Source organism: Panicum virgatum, chromosome 2K, assembly GCF_016808335.1.
Source record: "Panicum virgatum strain AP13 chromosome 2K, P.virgatum_v5, whole genome shotgun sequence".
NCBI lineage: Eukaryota > Viridiplantae > Streptophyta > Magnoliopsida > Poales > Poaceae > Panicum > Panicum virgatum.
The window spans coordinates 4799699-4817796 of record NC_053137.1 but is presented as its reverse complement, the minus strand read 5'-3'; the positions used below and the strand labels follow the sequence as shown (position 1 = coordinate 4817796).

The window sequence follows — 18098 nt, the reverse complement described above, 5'->3', positions numbered from 1 at the left end:
ACATCCTCTGAAAGATCCATCATCGGCCCCAATGTAAGGCTGAACATCGCATTTTTTTTACTTGGTTTCTACTTTCTAGTGAAAATAGGAGTGTCTGATGACGTTGCAATGCATAGCCTACGAGCCTACCAGTTATCACGCTCTCGATCCATCGCCCACCGCGACCCTGCGTTGCAGGCTTGGAGCAGGAGGCAGCCGGGTGCCGGCGGCGGAGGCGGAGACGTGGTTCACCGGCTGGCGACCGCGAGCATCTCCGGTCCGCCGAAGCCGGCCACCGGCTGGCCATCTCCTTCCCCGCTGCCTAGGGCCATGGACGACGCTTTGCCCAGAGCAAATGGGACGCACTTCGCCTGAATGATGAAGCGGTGAGGCCACCAGTGTCGTCGATCGGCGGACATTCGCCGTCGAGGCTGAGCACCGCGGCCGTGCCGTCGGGCCTCCGGTGTAGCGCCACCGCAGCTCCCGCGCGCTTGCAGGTAAGTGGGGATGACGACCAAGTCCTGGCCTATGCAAACCTCACGTGATCTGGACCGCTTGTTCTCGATCTAATGGGTGGAAGAGACCCAGGGGTGGACGGCATTTGAAATACCGTCCACCCCCGGTCCGCATTCGGTTTACCGTCGGCCCCTGGTCGTCGCAGCGGCGCTGCATCCGCTGCGTGTCGTGGCTCGCCGGAGCTCCGCCGCGCTGGACTGCCAGTCTGGTGCGAGTCCCGTGTCCTGTGTCGCTTCACCGCGACCGCGAGTGACGAGAGCCTCCGGGGACGATGGGCGCCGTCCTCCCGAAGCTCTCCGGCGTCGTCAATCGGTGGGCACTCTCCACCAGCTACCGCCGCCACGGGCCACGCCGTCCGGCCTCCAGCGCCGCGCCGCGCAGCTGCCAGAGGACTGATGAGAACGACCGGTCGAGTCCCTGCTCCCTAGCTGTTGAAACCTCACATGATCTGGACCGCACGTGCTCCATCCAACGGCTACCAGGACCCCAGGGGTGGACGGTATTTGAAATACCGTCCCCCCTGGTCGGCATTTGGTTTACCGTCCGCCCCTGGTCGTCGCCGCGAATGCCACCCCCGGTGCGTGCCGTGCCGCGCCGGCCTGCCATTCTGGGATGATTTCTCGAGTCCAGTGTCCTGCCTTGCTTCGCCCGACGGCGAGCGACGAGAGCCTCCGGGGGACGTGGTCACTGGTCACCAGCTCCCTGCTCGCCAGGCGCGCCACGACGTCGTCGGCGACGCCGACCTGGTTCGTCTGGGAGAGTCTACGCTCGGCTCTCCACCGGCGGCTCTGACGTGGAGGATTAGCTCGTGCGCGATGCCCGCGAGGTGTGGGACGCCACCAGCAATGGGAGCACAGACGCGTCGTCCCCAGCCAGCTTCGGCGAGCTGAACTGGATACGCCATGACAGAGTCCACCACTCCACCTACTTCACCAAATCGCTAGGCATGGCATTCAAGGCATGTCGCCGGTGGCTGCGCACCAGGTGCTCGCTGTTTTGCCTGAGAGGGACCAATGCTCAAAAATATGCATGGGCATACCATTGTGCCAGAACCAAGATACGAGCCATGACGAGAACCCCACTCAGTCGGATTGGGTCATCGACACGAGCCTCCACAAACTTTGCTCGATCGGATTGGGCCGTCGATCCAAGGCATCACACACCCACTGTCTCTTTTTAAATTTTGTTTTTTGAGAAAGAAAGAAAAAAGAAAAGAAGGAAAAAGAAAAAGAAACACTCCTGCCACAGCCAGAACCACCTGACGGCCGGCGCCGCCACACAGGGGGACGATGGTCTGGGATCACACCCAAGAAGCACGACGACACAAAGGGAGAGGGCTAAAACGATGACGCTTCCAACGAAGAAAACGGCGCCGAAGGCGTCGCCGTCATCAGCCTGAAAGAACAGGCAAGGCTTTCGCCATGGCCCCCAATCCCCAAGCATCGGACCGGCCACGAAACCGCACTTGCCGTGCAACAATAGCCACTGGACCTTGTCGCCGGACGTTGGTGGCGTACGCGGGCGTCCCCGCTGCCACCAGACGCCACCACGCGCGCCGCGGGCGTCCCCGCAACACGCACCGGTAAGGAAACTTCCGCGGGTGTTGCCAGTCCATGATTTGTTAACCTCAAATCTGAAGGTTCTGTGTGACCTGGCCAGATGTAATCGCAGCAAGTGTTGAGTTGACATCCTCTGAAAGATCCATCATCGGCCCCAATGTAAGGCTGAACATCGCATTTTTTTACTTGGTTTCTACTTTCTAGTGAAAATAGGAGTGTCTGATGACGCTGCAATGCATAGCCTACGAGCCTACCAGTTATCACGCTCTCGATCCATCGCCCACCGTGACCCTGCGTTGCAGGCTTGGAGAAGGAGGCAGCCGGGTGCCGGCGGCGGAGGCGGAGATGTGGTTCACCGGCTGGCGACCGCGAGCATCTCCGGTCCGCCGAAGCCGGCCACCGGCTGGCCATCTCCTTCCCCGCTGCCTAGGGCCACGGACGACGCTTTGCCCAGAGCAAATGGGACGCGCTTCGCCTGAATGATGAAGCGGTGAGGCCACCGGCGTCGTCGATCGGCGGACATTCGCCGTCGAGGCTGAGCACCGCGGCCGTGCCGTCGGGCCTCCGGTGTAGCGCCACCGCAGCTCCCGCGCGCTTGCAGGTAAGTGGGGATGACGACCAAGTCCTGGCCTATGCAAACCTCACGTGATCTGGACCGCTTGTTATCGATCTAGCGGGTGGAAGAGACCCAGGGGTGGACGGCATTTGAAATACCGTCCACCCCCAGTCCGCATTCGGTTTACCGTCGGCCCCTGGTCATCGCAGCGGCGCTGCATCCGCTGCGTGTCGTGGCTCGCCGAAGCTCCGTCGCGCTGGACTGCCAGTCTGGTGCGAGTCCCGTGTCTTGTGTCGCTTCACCGCGACCGCGAGTGACGAGAGCCTCCGGGGACGATGGGCGCCGTCCTCCCGAAGCTCGCCGCCGCCCTGCTCACAGATTTGCCGACATGATTGTGGATTCGGCAGCGAGGCCGAGCTCGGCACCGGCTCGCCAGGAAGAACAACTGGTGGGGATGTGGTTTGAGCCGGCGACTGCGTGCATCTCCGGTCCGCCGAAGCCGGTCAGCCGGCTTGCCATCTCCTTGCCCGGGGGTCGGCGGGGACACAGACGCTTTGCTCAGAGCTCATCGGGCGAGCTTCTCCTGAACGATGAAGCGGCGAGGCCTCCGGCGTCGTCAATCGGTGGGCACTCTCCACCAGCTACCGCCGCCGCGGGCCACGCCGTCCGGCCTCCAGCGCCGCGCCGCGCAGCTGCCAGAGGACTGACGAGAACGACCGGCCGAGTCCCTGCTCCCTAGCTGTTGAAACCTCACATGATCTGGACCGCACGTGCTCCATCCAACGGCTGCCAGGACCCCAGGGGTGGACGGTATTTGAAATACCGTCCCCCCTGGTAGGCATTTAGTTTACCGTCCGCCCCTGGTCGTCGCCGCGAACGCCACCCCCGCTGCGTGCCGTGCCGCGCCGGCCTGCCATTCTGGGATGATTTCTCGTGTCCAGTGTCCTGCCTCGCTTCGCCGCGACGGCGAGCGACGAGAGCCTCCGGGGGACGTGGTCACTGGTCACCAGCTCCCTGCTCGCCGGGCGTGCCACGACGTCGTCGGCGACGCCGACCTGGTTCGTCTGGGAGAGTCTACGCTCGGCTCTCCACCGGCGGCTCTGACGTGGAGGATTAGCTCGTGCGCGATGCCCGCGAGGTGTGGGACGCCACCAGCAATGGGAGCACAGACGCGTCGTCCCCAGCCAGCTTCGGCGAGCTGAACTGGATACGCCATGACAGAGTCCACCACTCCACCTACTTCACCAAATCGCTAGGCATGGCATTCAAGGCATGTCGCCGGTGGCTGCGCACCAGGTGCTCGCTGTTTTGCCTGAGAGGGACCAATGCTCAAAAATATGCATGGGCATACCATTGTGCCAGAACCAAGATCTTTCTCAAGCACACAAGATCTTTCTCCAGAACCAAGGAATCTGTGGACAAAAAGGTACTTTTGAGCTGAATTTGTGGTAACTGCTGTTGAACATTTGTGCTGACGAAGAGTTACTCTGAGCTAATTTTGTGCTGAAATTGTTGACGAAAAGGTACATTTTGTGCTAAATCTGTGGTAAAAGGTTAAAAAAATTGTGTTGAAGAAAACTGAAAATAGTTCTTGCTGAATTGGTTTGTGTTGTTTGGTTGCTAAAATGCTACTCTATGTATGTGTTCTGTAGGATTGGATTCCTGTCATCTTGGGGATGAAGTTACAAAGACTCAGCTTAAGCTTGATTCGAAAGGTTCGATATCTCATATCTACCAGAAGGTCCCAAGACTATGATGTCAAAACTATAACTTGTATACTAGTTTTGAAATGCAGTGACAAAGAGGGGTAAAAACTGGAGCGCAGGTCAGCGCCAGCTTGTGTACTTGGGAAGGGTGATTCTGGAAATTAAAGGAGAAAGATCTTGGTTCTGGATGAGGCAACTTCCTCTGTGGATCCAATAACCTACAGTTTGATTCAGGAAACCTTAAAACTTAAATTTGCCCAATGGATTACAATAGCGCATCGTATCACATCAGTTCTTGATAGTCACAAAGTCTTGCTACTAGACAACGGTCAGTAAGCCCCTCACCTATGAGCCAAAAAAAATGTCTATATTTATTTCTCATCCCACTTTAACACTTTCCATGATGTTACATAAAAACAATGTTCATGATGCAAAACAGGTGAAATCGCAGAGCATGACGCACCAGCAAAACTGCTAGAGGACAGTTCATCCCTATTTGCCAAGCTCGTATTGAGTAAATGCAAGAAATATAAACAGGATGGTGAAGCTAGAAAACTAGGATGAGGATTGAGGTTAATGAAAATGCTGAAGTACCGTGCCTTTCAAACTATCATGTGAATCCAAGAATATGTTTCTATTGCCAAAGCATCACATGTTATTATTTTGATATTGCTTTGGGATGAAAAATGCTTGATGTCTTCTTGAATGACACTCCCATCTGACAGTGCCTGACCTCTGGATATGCAGTTGCATTGCTTGCACACAGTTGCAGGTGCCGTTTAACCCAACTGTGGAGAGTGAAAGGAACACGAAAACTTGGCGTGACCTTTACTTGAGATGCTACCATCCATTTTCATTTGCTATGACTGTGTTGCCAGTCCACGATCTGTTAATCTCAACTCTGAAGTTTCTGTTTGAGTCTGACGCTGCAATGCATAGGCGCATAGTCAATCGGAACTCTGAATTACAGGCAGTGTCTGACGCTCTCGATCCATCGCCTACCTGCACACTCCGCGTTGCAGGCTTGGAGCAGAAAGCAGCCGGGCGCCGGTTAGAAGCAGCGACGTGGTCCGAGCCGGCGACCGCGCGCATCTCCGGACTGCCGAAGCCGGCCGGCCATCTCCTTGCCTGGGCTCATCACGGGCGCTTTGCCCAGACTCTTGACTCTAGACTTCCAGAGTCCCAGCGCTGATCGGGCAAGCTTCTCTTGAACAATGAGCCGGCGAGGTCTCCGGTGCCGTCGATCGGCGGACATCCGCTACCGGCGGTTGTAGCGCCGCCGGCGCGCTGTTCGAGCCGGCCTCCGGCGTGGCGCTATCCCAGCTCCCGCGCGCTGCCAGGTGACCGGCGAGGACGGCCAAGTCCCTGCCTGTGCAAACCTCGCATGATCGGGACCGCACGTGCTCCATCCAACGGCTGGCAGGGACCCCGGGGGTGGACGGTATTTCAAATACCGTCCACCCCCGGTCTGCATTTGGTTCACCGTCCGCCCCTCCTCCTCGCCGCGTCGCCGCGACGCCGCCTCCGCTGCATGCCGTGGCTCGCCGGAGCGCCGCCGCGCCGGACTGACAGTCTGGGACGAGTTCCCGTGCCCTCCGGGGACGATGGGCGCCGTCCTCCCGAAGCTCGCCGCCCTGCTGCGGCTGGAAGAGGGAGACAGTGGATGCATATCGAGGGAGCAAGAGGAAGAAGACAAGGTAGGCATCACGTTCCTCGGCTCCTTGGAGGTCGCGGCCCAGGAAGATCGACGGGTGGCGATGTGGTTGTCGCCGGCGATCCCGCGCGCATCTCCGGCCAGCGGACTCGCCATCTCCTTGCCCGGCCCGGCAGGGCCAGTGATGCTTTGCCCAGAGCTGGCTAATCGGGCGAGCTTCTCTTGAAGAGTGATGCGGCGAGGCCTCCGGCGGCGTCGATCGGCCGGCATTCGTCGCCACCGAGGCTGAGCCGAGCGCTACTGCCTACCGCCGCCGCGGGCCACGCCGTCCGGCCTCCAGCGTTGCGCCGCGCGCTGGCAGACGAGAGACGACTGGCAAGGACGACCGAGTCCGCCTGGGAGCAACTCGCATGATCTCAACCGCACGTGCTCGATCCAACGAATCGCAGCGACCCCGGGGGCGGACGGTATTTCAAATACCGTCCACCCCGGGTCGGCATTTGGTTCACCGTCCGCCCCTGGTCGTCGCCGCGCCGCCGCCTCCGCTGCATGCCGTGGCTCGCCGGAGCGCCGATGCGCCGTCCTGCCACTCTGGGACGATTTCCCGTGTCCCGTATCGCTTCACGGCGGCCGCGAGCGACGAGAGCCTCTCTCCTGCAGTCCTGCTCGCCGGGCGCGACACGACGTCGTCGACGACGCCGGCCTGGTTCTTTTGGGAGGGCCTCCCCGGAGGCCGGAACACGTCCGTTCCCCTTCGTCTTCGCCACGCTCTCGCCTCCATGGCGGCAGCGCGTCCGCAAGGTACAACCCGGATGCCACCGTCTCCGCTCGTTTGCTACCTCGTTAGGCATGGCATGTCGCCGCCGGCGGCGGCTGCGCACCAGGTGTTCGCCCGCAGGCTCTCGAATTCAGGAAACCACCGTAACACTGAGAATTCAGCAAACCACCGTAACACTGAGAGAGATTAAGACTCAGCCTTCTCTTTACAGATTGAACATGCTGCTTTGCCAGAATGACAGTGATAGTAGTGAACTTTTTAGATTACTTGCGTGAGCCACCCTCTACGGCAGCTCTGAACAGCTGCTACTGCTATCTGGCCCAGCTTCATCCCCGGAGTGGTTCAGCCGTTCAGATCGGTTGGAAGTCTAGCATATGTCTGCATTGATGTAGAGGTGCTATTCAGATCACTTGCATTCAGAACTGGACTCAAGCTAGCTCTATGTGTGTGTATTTGAGGATGTGAGTCGAAATCGAAATAACTAAACAAGTTGCACTGGCTCAACTGAATCCCATACTCTTGTTTCTAAGAGAATTCCTAGCAACTAGTATTCGGTCCATTCCTTAAGGCCTTCTCCAGTGGTGGGTGGAAACCGCACCCTGGAATGAGGTGTCAGGCCCAAATCGCACCCTCTCCTTCGGACAGGAATCGAAACCTAAATGGGATTCGGTGCCACATACCGAACCCACCACTGGAGAAGGCCTAACTGTCCTTGCAGACTAAGAAGAAGTTGCATAGCTGTTTGCTTAGTTTGGGGGGGGGGGGGGGGGTTGAATAGCTGCAGACTATCAATGATATGTCTGACTCCATTATCATTGTGATTTCTGAACAAAGGTTGCATAGCTGCAGACTGAATTCGTGGTTTCTACTTAAATATAGCTCAGTGATCATTGTGCTTACTGTCCTCCAAATTCAGTTCCACTGGGGCGTATAAATGAATAAATGATCACCGAGATATATTCACATTGAAACCATCATCATGTACAAGTACAAATTATAAACGCACTGTCCCACAACATAATCGAGGAAGGTAAATAGGACCCTCTTTTCCCCTTCTTGGTTCTTCCAAGCTAGCAAGGCCCATTGGACTCTCATGTCCAAATGGGCTCACTCAAGATTCATGTCTGCTTCGCCCACATGTGTTGCCGTATCTCCATCAGTGGCATGAAGCGAAGTGATTGTCATTGCCCTGCCCTGCGCCCGTCTGCTTCCCTTCGCCCTTTGGCCTGCCTCAGTTGAGGCGGAACACCAAGACCTGTGCTTGTCCGGTTCTTCCATTGTCCGTCCCCGGCAAAAAAATTGAAAAGCGACGGCGACAGTTTCGATGCAGAAGCGACACCGCACATGGACGATGGCACGAGCTTGCTGTTCACTCAGCAATCAGCACGCGTGGTGTTGTTATTGCGATGTCTGAATCGAAGAACATTGATGCGGTTCCGTGTACTTCTCGGTTCAGAGATTGGCGCGGTTTTCTTTTCTTTCTGTGTGTATGTATGCAAGCCTCGGAACCTGTACGATTGATTTGGAATGCGGGAAAAAGAAAAAAGGAATTTCTCCCGAATTTTGCAGGAATTCGAACGATTTCATGTGAAATCCCTGTTGATCTTTTTGCCTTCTCAATGGCCCCAGATGGTTCTTGATAGGAATTTCACCCGAATTCAATTGTTCCATGTGAAATCCCTGTTCATCCTTTTGCATTCTCAATGGCCCCGGGCTTGATAGCATGTTCCATCAACCCAGTCCATATCCACTCGTTGCCTGAATGCTGCGCACCAAGCGTGAGGAGGGACCAGAGTGATTAGGAATCGGTTCAGAGCATCAGTTCATCAGAAAAATCCTCTGACCCGACTCGCAATGATGCAAAGCTGCATGAACAGTGGCCCACCAGCCGCCTCCTTTTGATCCGAAAGACTATACAAAGTGTAAAGTTGCTCGCCTGCTCGCTCCTCCAGGACAGGACCACAGTCACCAGGAGAATCCAAAGTTTGTGGTTTTTCAGAAATACAAGTGGGGAACACAGGCATTCTCAGATGCCCCAACAATGGCTGTGTTTGGTTTACACCACCAAAAGATTTTCACAAAAAGACGAATGCATGCATGGACCATGGAGTACTAAACGAAATTTATTTGTAAAAACTTTCCACGGATGGGTGTAACTTTTCGAGACGAATATAATGACAGTAATCAATTCATGATTTGCTACAGTGATGCTACATACAGTAACCATCCTCTAATCGTGTGGTCAAAAGCCTCGTTAGATTAGTCTAACGAATTTACCAGGAGTCCTGCAAGTGGTTTTGTAATTAGATTTTATTTAATACTCTAAATTAATAGTCAAATGTACAAAAAAAATTCGCGAAATTTTTTTCAACCTAAACCAAACACGGCCAATGATTAGCAAGGAGCAAAAGAACAGGATCCCACAACGATTTGGAATTCAAATTCAAATCCTCCATGTTTGCGCCTTGTTTGAATCTGGACCCCACCAATCCATAGTTCCATACCAATATACCATTTCATTTTTTTTAAAAAAAAAACTTGCTTTGATGTCAATGCCGTTCAACAGCACCAGCCCACCAAACTTCATGAGGAAACCGATTGATTGATGGATGCATGGATGTATTTTGCGAGGATTTTGATGTGGACATCTAAACTAGCATATATACATCACACATTTGATCAAGGTTCACAAGTATGTACATGACACGCCAACCACTCGAACACATCGACTAGCAGTAGCAGAGAACTAATGGAAGAGGAAACTGGATTGGAAATTACAAAAGCAGCAAGGCCAGGAGGAGGAGGATTGGATTCATTACTGAGTAGAAGTGGAGGGAGATGAAGGTGATTAACTGAGCGCTAATGGACATGGATTGCTAGCTGCCTACAAGCAGAGCGGGCACATGACGAGGCCGTTCTCGTTGCACCCGCGGCACCGCGCGCCGCCGCCGCGCCCGCCGTCGAACACCTTGCGGCTGCCGTCGCACTCGCCGCACACCACAAACCTCAGGCCCCCGCAGGCCTCGCACTTGCCGCCGCGACCGGCGGCGGGGGGCTTCTCGTCGGGCGCCGCCACCGACGGCAGCAGCAGCGGGACGAGGCGGCCCTCCTCGTGGAGCGCGAGCACCTGGGCGGCGCCGCCGACGTCGCGGCCCCGCGCGAAGAGGCGCGGGGGCACGGCCTTCTCTCCCGTGACCGCCCACAGCTGGTCCCGGAGGCCCCGGTCCATGGAGACGTCGCGCTCCTGGAACGCCACGGCCAGGTTCTCCAGCAGCGCGCGCACGCCGTTGCAGTCCTCGAACGTCCGCCGCACGCCGCGGAGCGTCGTGGTGTAGAGCACCACGCCGCGCTCCCCGCCCGGCGGGCACCGGGCGGGGAAGCCCAGCAGCGGGTCGGGGGCAGGGGCAGGGTCGCCCGCCGGCGGCGCGGGGACGGCGCGGCCGTCCTGGTCCACGAGCTCCCACGCGTCGAGCGGCTCCGGGGAGGAGGACGGGTGGCGGCGGCCCTTGGTGGGCGTCTCCGGCTCGCGCGCGTCGAAGAAGGACGCGTCGTCGGAGAAGGCGTCGGCGTGGACGGACGCGGCGGCCGGCTTGGTCGGCGGGGAGTCCGCGCCCGCGGCCGGGAGGGACGACTTGAGCGCGCGCAGGATGCGCGCCTTCAGCGTCTTGATGATCATGGCGGCCGGCGGCGGCGGCGGCGGCGAGCGCCCGGCGGAATGGGAGGCTGCTGAGAGGAGACCGATTTGGCGAGGAGAGTTGAGACTTTGACTCGATTCGATTCGGGGCGGTTTCTTGCTCCGCCTCGCCTCTGGTTCCTAGATGCGTGTGGTTTTGGTGATGGTGGAAGGGAAAGTGGGGGGAGGTGGGGAGGAGGAAGGAGAGGCGGGAGGGAGGGGGGAGGCAGCGCGGCCTTTTTAACCGCTTTCCGCCATGCCGTTGAAAGGTCGTTTGTTCAGGGGGCAGAAAACGGAACGGAATTGGCACCAAATTTTGTTACAAAACGGTCTGTGAACAACAACGGCGTGGAAAATAACCATTTTTCAACGAAAATGAACGAATGCCCCCCAAAACGAAAGTGAACGAATAAAACTGTTTCAAAGAGAACAATGATACGACAGGTTCTAATTAATTTGCATAATCTTCCGGTTGAAGAAAGACTGAAAGAGTACTCTTGAAGAAATCTAACAGATAATCCTCGTAAAAGAAATCAAACCGATAGGCGATAAGAATATCCTTTATGATGTTTTCTTTTCAAAGTTTACTGTGCGCCACTGCTTGCGGAAAAAGGCTATTTTGGGAATAAAAACACAACGGTTCCGATGAAAATTTAAGAACCGTTTTCTTCTCCTATCCATGTAAGAACATTTGAGTCGAACCATCATTAGTAGGATGACAAATTTCAACCGAATTAACACAACCATCCTTACACCCTACCATGCATATTGACAGGTAGTACAACTGCAATTCTGAGCTGCCCATATGGCCTGTGGCTGTAGTAGATATAGTCAGTAACATGGGTACATCGAGACCGGATTCAGTATGCAAACATATTTCATCAAGTAACGCATCTCGTTTCATGACAACCAGATTTTTGCTTTATTGCGGTGTTCAACTCTGGATAAAAAACGTCTTAGTTGAACAGTAAGTTTGCGACACCCACAAAGCGTACATGGACCTCAACTCTACTGGGAGTCGTAGGATACAGTGTGTGGTTCATAATTACATCCATGGCAAACTTCTGGTGCTCATAGAAGATGCATCCGTTCAGCTGGAGGCGACGAACCCGATGCTGAACCCGAACGAGATGCAGCTCAGTTCCTCATTGTCGTCCCCAACAATCTTCATGGTGATGGTGTAAGAACCCTAAAACAAAACAAAATGGCAATGAATTAACAAATAATTCTCGGAGGTGATGTTATCTGTCAGGCCCTAAGAAAATGCAACAGAGCAAGAAGATTCTATTTGGGATTTCAGAAAACGGCACTAAATGTGCAATCCTGGCGATGTAGAAAATCTCACCGGTGGAGTGAAGCTTGGTAATGTCTGCTGATGAGAGAGCACGAAGTCACCAGTTGCTGGACAGGTAGTCTCTCCACAGATGTCGCGAGTTTCCGAGTGCACGTAGAGGAAGAAATACTTAACATCAATTACCAGCTTCCCCTTCTGGATGATTTTATCTAAAATTTCACAGAAAGCGTTATGGTTTGCTTTTGCAAGGACGAAGAAGGCAAAGTATTCAAGTTAAATCTAGTCCTGAATTGAAAGTTGAATACAAGAAAAAGCTCAAAAGTTTCCACCACCACGCCACACCAGAGCTACACCACAGCATCAAATACAGGTGGCTGACTTGCCCCAGAGCTCACATATGTTCAACCTCACATAACACTAACCTCTGAATAAATAAATAAATCAGGTACAGCTGTCATGAGTCAGACTGAATACTATTTCCAAATTCCAAATTTTGGATTGTTCACTGGGTACATGACTAAATATTCTGCATATGCTACTATGCTGAAACTTAAGATGTCACGGACCAAATATTACTATGGTGCCACTAGAGGACAAATTACTCTATTACGTTTTTTACTATGCACCGGGAGATCAGTCAGTCGCCCCATAACTTGCCATGTGAAGGGCAGGACAAGTAACATGAAGATGACTCAATTAGGTGGAACTCTCAGGTTTTAGTTTACCTTTTCAAGAATCAGTAAAATATGCTATTTCTTGGGTGCAATCAGTGGTTAAGTCACTTCATCTGTTGCCCTTTCATAGAAAGCGCACAATTATAGTACAAGAGTAACAAGACCAAATGAGTGTGTTGTATAGAAGCTAAAACATCATAAGAATTCAACAGGAACTGACAAAGCACAAAAGACTACATCTATGTTAACTTTTAACAAAGAACATCAAAATACCAGACACGGTGATAATATAATGTTACATGTGGCTGCATTATCCCAACGAATATTTTGTGTTCCACTAGCAATCTATATTGTTTCTCAAAGACAAGTGGCAGTACAGAGCATCCTGCCCTGTTGTATGTTCAATATGATGCCTGGACACATGCAAGCAACCTAGTACCTTCACAAAGAGTTATATCATCCTGACTTGTAGTAGCTCAGTATGAATCTTAAAGATATCATAACAAGCAACCTTACATCCTCTGGAAAGATTTTTGTCATTGTGTCATATTGTCATGGCAGAGGACTATTTTTCAAGATAGTTGTGCCACCACTAAAACCAAACCTGCTACATGCACAAAGTTTGGACTATCCAAGGTAGTCTTAAGACAAATTGCATCCACCTCACGCTTTACTGCTTTAGGCCACCAACACCCCTGCTAAAGCTCCAGAGCATTGCCGCATGGTTGGCATGACATTGAATCTTTCAATATATTGTCACCAGTTACAAAAGAGAACTGAAATTACCCAAAGCAATCAGGAACACCATAATTATACGCAAGTTAAAACCTCAAAAGGTTCTCCTATGTACCCAATGACCCAGCCATTCGCTAACAGTGCACAAGTACCTTCCCAAATTCAAGGCAGTACTACTGCTACAAAGTTAAATACGAGTGCATTTCCATTCAAAATTCAGTACTGCTACAAACTCAATTGGCGATTGCTAATTTCTTCCAGAGGACTAAATACTGCACTAAATTCGCTGAGCAGAGTACCCAACTACTCCTACATACAGCCTCTAAAACCTCGAAGAAATTTCCAAAGGACCTGATAATTCACCGGCAGTACACTCGGGAGTCGGGACAAATGTGACAGCAAATCCCAACCCTGAATAGCACCGGACACGCACAAGACATTACGTCCAGCAACAGCACGCAAAGGTACAAATACTACTACAAAATTACTCCAGCAAAATTTCAACTAAATCTCAGTCCTGCAATAAACTTAATAGCCTAGCAACCAGCAATTTCCTTCCTAGTCCTAACTCCTAAGTACGTACGCGTGCCGAATTCACTGCGGGACAAAGTACTCAACTACGGATGCATCAGTAACATCAGCAACCGTGAAGCATAAAGAGATTAGCAGAAGGGAGGGCAAAATCAGCTGAATCTGCCGCGGCTAGTCGGCCATACCAGTGGAAGCGGAGATCTTGAAGGTGGCCGGCTTGCCGGGCTGCACCGGATCGGGCACGATCTGCACCCCGCTCACCTTCACCGGGTACTTCTTGCCCCTACCTGCGCGCCACAGCAAGGGGAGGTCAGAAGCCGAGCTTTCCATAACCCTCCGCGAGAACCTGCGGCTCTCGAGAGCCCAAACGGAGCGGGGGGTTCCGGGGGCGGGATACTCACTGCAGTAGTCGACGTCGGTGGCGACCGAGGCGGCCGGGAGGAGGAGGAGGCAGGCGGCGACGGCGGCGAGGACGAGGAGGCTCTGCTTGCTCGCCATGGCGACCCGTGGACTCTCTCTGTCGTGGTTGCGTGCGGTGGGCGGACTTGTTTGTGAGGGCAGAGAGACTTTTGGGGTGGATTTTATAAAAAGAAGAGTTGGGGTTGGGGGAGGTGGGGTGGGAAAGATAGTTCGGGCGAGTACGATTTCTTCAACGAGTTTCTCTGATTCTCTCGCAAGTCTCATGTCCTCTTTTGACTTTGGGGATTTGGATGAGGATTGGTCGGTGGCCGGGACACTGATCTGTGGGGCCGGTTACAAGTTAATGAGATTTTCGGTTAATACCGAAAAATGTTTTGGTGGCTAATGACGTCCAAGTCTTTTTTTTCTTCGAATCAAAGAAATAAAAAAAGGGCAAAGGAGTCGAACTCGAAGTGGTTGGCTTTTCAATTTCGCTTGGAATCATTTATGGTCAACTAAGTACTAGTAGTTGGCATTGTTGGGCTATTTTGATTTTTGTATATAAACAGGATGAAATCGGTGATACCTAGCTATAAAATTCTTACTAATGGAAGATGCAGCTTTGTTGCTTATCAACCATATTGAAAGGCTAGCTTACCCGCAAAAAAAAAAAGGCTAGCTTCTGAAGTTCAACCAATTGAACAATATACTTCGTGGTATTTTTGTAACAAATTCAAACAACCGGGCCTATGTTTAGGTGGTGTTGGGCGCTGTGGTGCGAATAGGATAGAAAAAAAAACATTCTTTGAGGGCAAACCCTAAATCACTCCACCTTGCATTGGTGCGATTGCTTTGGTAACTTATGCCTAGTTTAGTTACAAAAATTAAAATTCCAAATTTTTTTCCGGCACCTGCATGGAGACTTAAATCTAGATGAAATAAAAAACGCATTGCAACTGCTGTCTGTAAATGGCGAGACGAATCTAATGAACCTAACTAGGCTGTAATTAGATGCTAAATTGCTACAGTAATGCTACAGTAAATAACCACTAATGCCGGATTAATTAGACTCATTAGATTCGTCTCGCAATTTACAGACGAGTTCTGTAATTATTTTTGTTATTAATTTATATTTAGTACTTCAAATATAAAAAAAATGTTTTTTCAAAAACTTTACAACGCGCCACTAAACACGTCCTTAAGCAATACTACTCTATATAGCAAATAAATACGCTGCACGGGCACGCACGGTGCAAACTTGGTGCGCCTCCGGGTTGGTGGGGACCGCACGCGATGCGAGGCACGTACTAGTAGACGCACGCCGCACGTTACCTGCTCCTACGTCGCGCGCCGTGCACGTACGGTCCCGGGGCACGCGTGCACGTAGGTGTCCCGCGCGCTAAACATGGATTAATTCCACACCTATAGACTAATGAGTATATTTTATTATAATTAGTTTTCAATCCCAAATAAATTTCTATCTCTTGTTTAATCCGGACTAAAATTTAATCCTAAATGATCCAAACAGGACCTTAGCTAGGCAGCGCTTTTAGTCTTTCTCTCACGCGCGCACACAAAAAAAAAGAGAAAAGGTAAAGGGGTAGAATCCGAGGAATGGAGCCATCCTTCCCCATCATAACGCTCTGCTAATACTTGATCTCATTCCGTTTCTTTCAAAAAAAAAATGCTTGATCTCACTTTGCCTCCTGCAAACCCCCGGGGGAGGAAAATGAAAATCTCCGAGCTCGTCATCCTCCTGGGGGCTCAGCTACTGAACTCGTGGTGCAGGGGAGGCACGGCCAGGGTTTACCTAATCGGTGGGAACCGGCCTGGTTTTTACCGGTCAAACCGGTCCGGTCCGGTTCTAGTTTGGGCCGGTACAAAACCGGCCCAAATTCAAAATTTAAATTTAAATTAAAAAAATGAAAAATTTCTAAAAAAAATTCCTAAAAATATTTCAAGGTGCGACGAATTTAATGGTGTCAAATTTTCTCAAAAATTCATTCATTTAGTATAGTTTGTCGGGATTTGAAGTTAAACAAAAAAAACATGCATACAAAAGTATACAAATACAATGTAAAAGTAGTACAAAAGAGGATTGGAGGGTTCATTTAGACTAAAATATGTTATACAAATATTTATTTAGTATACTTTGCGGGCATTTGAATTTAAACAAAAAAAAAGAAAAAAAAATTGAATTTGACCGGTTACCAGTCAAACCGGCCGTAAACCGGTCAAACCGGCCGGTAAACCGGTCTATCCGGCCGGTATACCGGTTAGAACCGTTTCAACGAGGGAATTTGAATTCAAATTTGCGTTTCTCCGGTTCCGACCTGTAACCGGACTAACCGGTTCGGTTAGCCGGAACCGGACCCCGGCGGTTAGGGGCGACCGGTCGGAAAATTTAACCCTGGGCACGGCAGCGAGTGCCAAGAACTGCACGCTGCAGCGAGATTCTCCTGCGCCTCACGCACCTACTCACAGCGACAGATAAGGGGCCGTTTGATTCACGCTACGCTATTTTATTTTATTTTACGAGAGAATTTTTTATGCATGAAATAATAAATGAAGTCAATTTACAAAAATTTTCAGGAATGGGTGTAACTTTTCGCGACGAATCTAATAACAGTAATTAATAGATAATTGGCTACAGTAATGACACAATAACTATTCTCTAATCACGCGGTCAAATGCCTCATTAGATTCTTCAGGGTTCCTAGCGCGGGGTTCTGAAGTTAGTTTTGTAAACTAATTTTGTTTGACACTGTAATTAGTGGTCAAAGTATCACTATTCACTAACATAGCGCAAATCAAACGGCCCAGAAATCCAGGAGAGGAATCGAGGCTTCCCGCAGCACCGTGGACCAACCGTCACCGTTCAGAATCAATCCCAATTTCTCTTTTTTTTTCCTTCTTCTTTGGAAAACAGAATCAAGGCAGTTTCTCAGTCACTGCAACGCTATTCTGCGAACCAGATGCTGCATTCCGTTCTTACAGTATAGTATACGCGAGCAGCTGCAGTGTTGTCAGCAGAAACAGCAGCTTTTGAATTCTGATGGGTATTGCCGTATTGCATCTATAGTAATCTACAATCTTTGCCTTTGGAAGGTTGGAGGAGCATGGGGTGCGGCTTTGGAAGGGGCCCAAGCGAAAGGTGTGCAGGCGAGGGCGCGAGGCGACCTTTCCCGATGCTATGCATGAGCGAGAGAGCGGCCGGTGGTAGCCAAGAACACTCAACCAACCATGCATCTGCATCATGGGATTGGGGACCGATAAATAAAGGGCTTTTCAATTCAATTCACTAGCAAGCTCGCTGTTAGTGGCCTCTCCGTGATTCGCTATTCTGCGAACCAGATGCTGCATTCCGTTCTTACAGTATAGTATACGCGAGCAGCTGCAGTGTTGTCAGCAGAAACAGCAGCGTTTGAATTCTGATGGGTATTGCCGTATTGCATCTATAGTAATCTACAATCTTTGCCTTTGGAAGGTTGGAGGAGCAAGGGGTGCGGCTTTGGAAGGGGCCCAAGCGAAAGGTGTGCAGGCGAGGGCGCGAGGCGACCTTTCCCGGATGCTATGCTTGAGCGAGAGAGCGGCCGGTGGTAGCCAAGAACACTCAACCAACCATGCATCTGCATCATGGGGATTGGGGACCGATAAAATAAAGGGCTTTCAATTCAATTCACTAGCAAGCTCGCTGTTAGTGCCTCTCTCTCCGTGATTCCTGCGCTCTAATCAACTCATCAACAAAACAAGGAGCATCTCCAAAAGTTTGCCATATTTTACTTGGCATATTTTGTGTTTTGCTAACTTTTAAAAAAATATGCCAAGTAAAAAAGAGCTTTATCTCCAACAGTTTGGCATAATTCACTTGTCAAATCTAAATCTAACTTACATCAGGAACCCTGAGAGAGAAATAAAATTATATTTATGACATTCCACCTCTTGAAAATTTAAATCAGGAACCCTTCTCTGTTATTTATTTCTTTTTTCACCCTCCCACCTGACTAGAAATCACGATGCCAACCGCGCGCCGCGCGCGTATAT

General features: G+C 51.5%; 2 protein-coding genes and 1 long non-coding RNA gene across 3 annotated transcripts; 1 reads left to right on the top strand and 2 right to left on the bottom strand.

The window, feature by feature from the left end:
- Nucleotides 1-3518: 3518 nt before the first annotated feature.
- LOC120695862 lies at nucleotides 3519-4945 on the top strand. The gene is made up of 3 exons (XR_005683929.1): nucleotides 3519-4036; nucleotides 4263-4644; nucleotides 4756-4945. It is a non-coding gene; the product is annotated as an uncharacterized LOC120695862 (long non-coding RNA).
- A 4425-nt stretch (nucleotides 4946-9370) lies between these two features.
- LOC120662252 (uncharacterized protein At5g39865-like) lies at nucleotides 9371-10651 on the bottom strand. The gene has a single exon (XM_039941423.1). It carries the CDS (start codon nucleotides 10422-10424, stop codon nucleotides 9633-9635), a length of 792 nt encoding a protein of 263 aa, XP_039797357.1. The 5' UTR covers nucleotides 10425-10651; the 3' UTR covers nucleotides 9371-9632.
- Nucleotides 10652-11319: 668 nt separating this feature from the next.
- Nucleotides 11320-14245, bottom strand: LOC120662260 (phosphatidylglycerol/phosphatidylinositol transfer protein-like). The gene is made up of 4 exons (XM_039941437.1): nucleotides 14057-14245; nucleotides 13841-13942; nucleotides 11767-11924; nucleotides 11320-11610 (listed from the first exon to the last, which is right to left on the bottom strand). Exons 1-4 carry the CDS (start codon nucleotides 14151-14153, stop codon nucleotides 11512-11514), a joined length of 456 nt encoding a protein of 151 aa, XP_039797371.1. The 5' UTR covers nucleotides 14154-14245; the 3' UTR covers nucleotides 11320-11511.
- Nucleotides 14246-18098: the final 3853 nt, after the last annotated feature.

What these genes read in the sequence shown, in the direction of transcription:
- LOC120662252 (XM_039941423.1), bottom strand. Translation starts at nt 10,424, where the DNA reads ATGATCATCAAGACGCTGAAGGCGCGCATCCTGCGCGCGCTCAAGTCG.
- LOC120662260 (XM_039941437.1), bottom strand. Translation starts at nt 14,153, where the DNA reads ATGGCGAGCAAGCAGAGCCTCCTCGTCCTCGCCGCCGTCGCCGCCTGC. An exon ending in CACCGACGTCGACTACTGCA is followed by an intron (nt 13,943 to 14,056) that starts GTGAGTATCCCG and finishes TGTGGCGCGCAG; the next exon opens with GTAGGGGCAAGAAGTACCCG. An exon ending in CAAGATCTCCGCTTCCACTG is followed by an intron (nt 11,925 to 13,840) that starts GTATGGCCGACT and finishes GTGAAATTTTAG; the next exon opens with ATAAAATCATCCAGAAGGGG.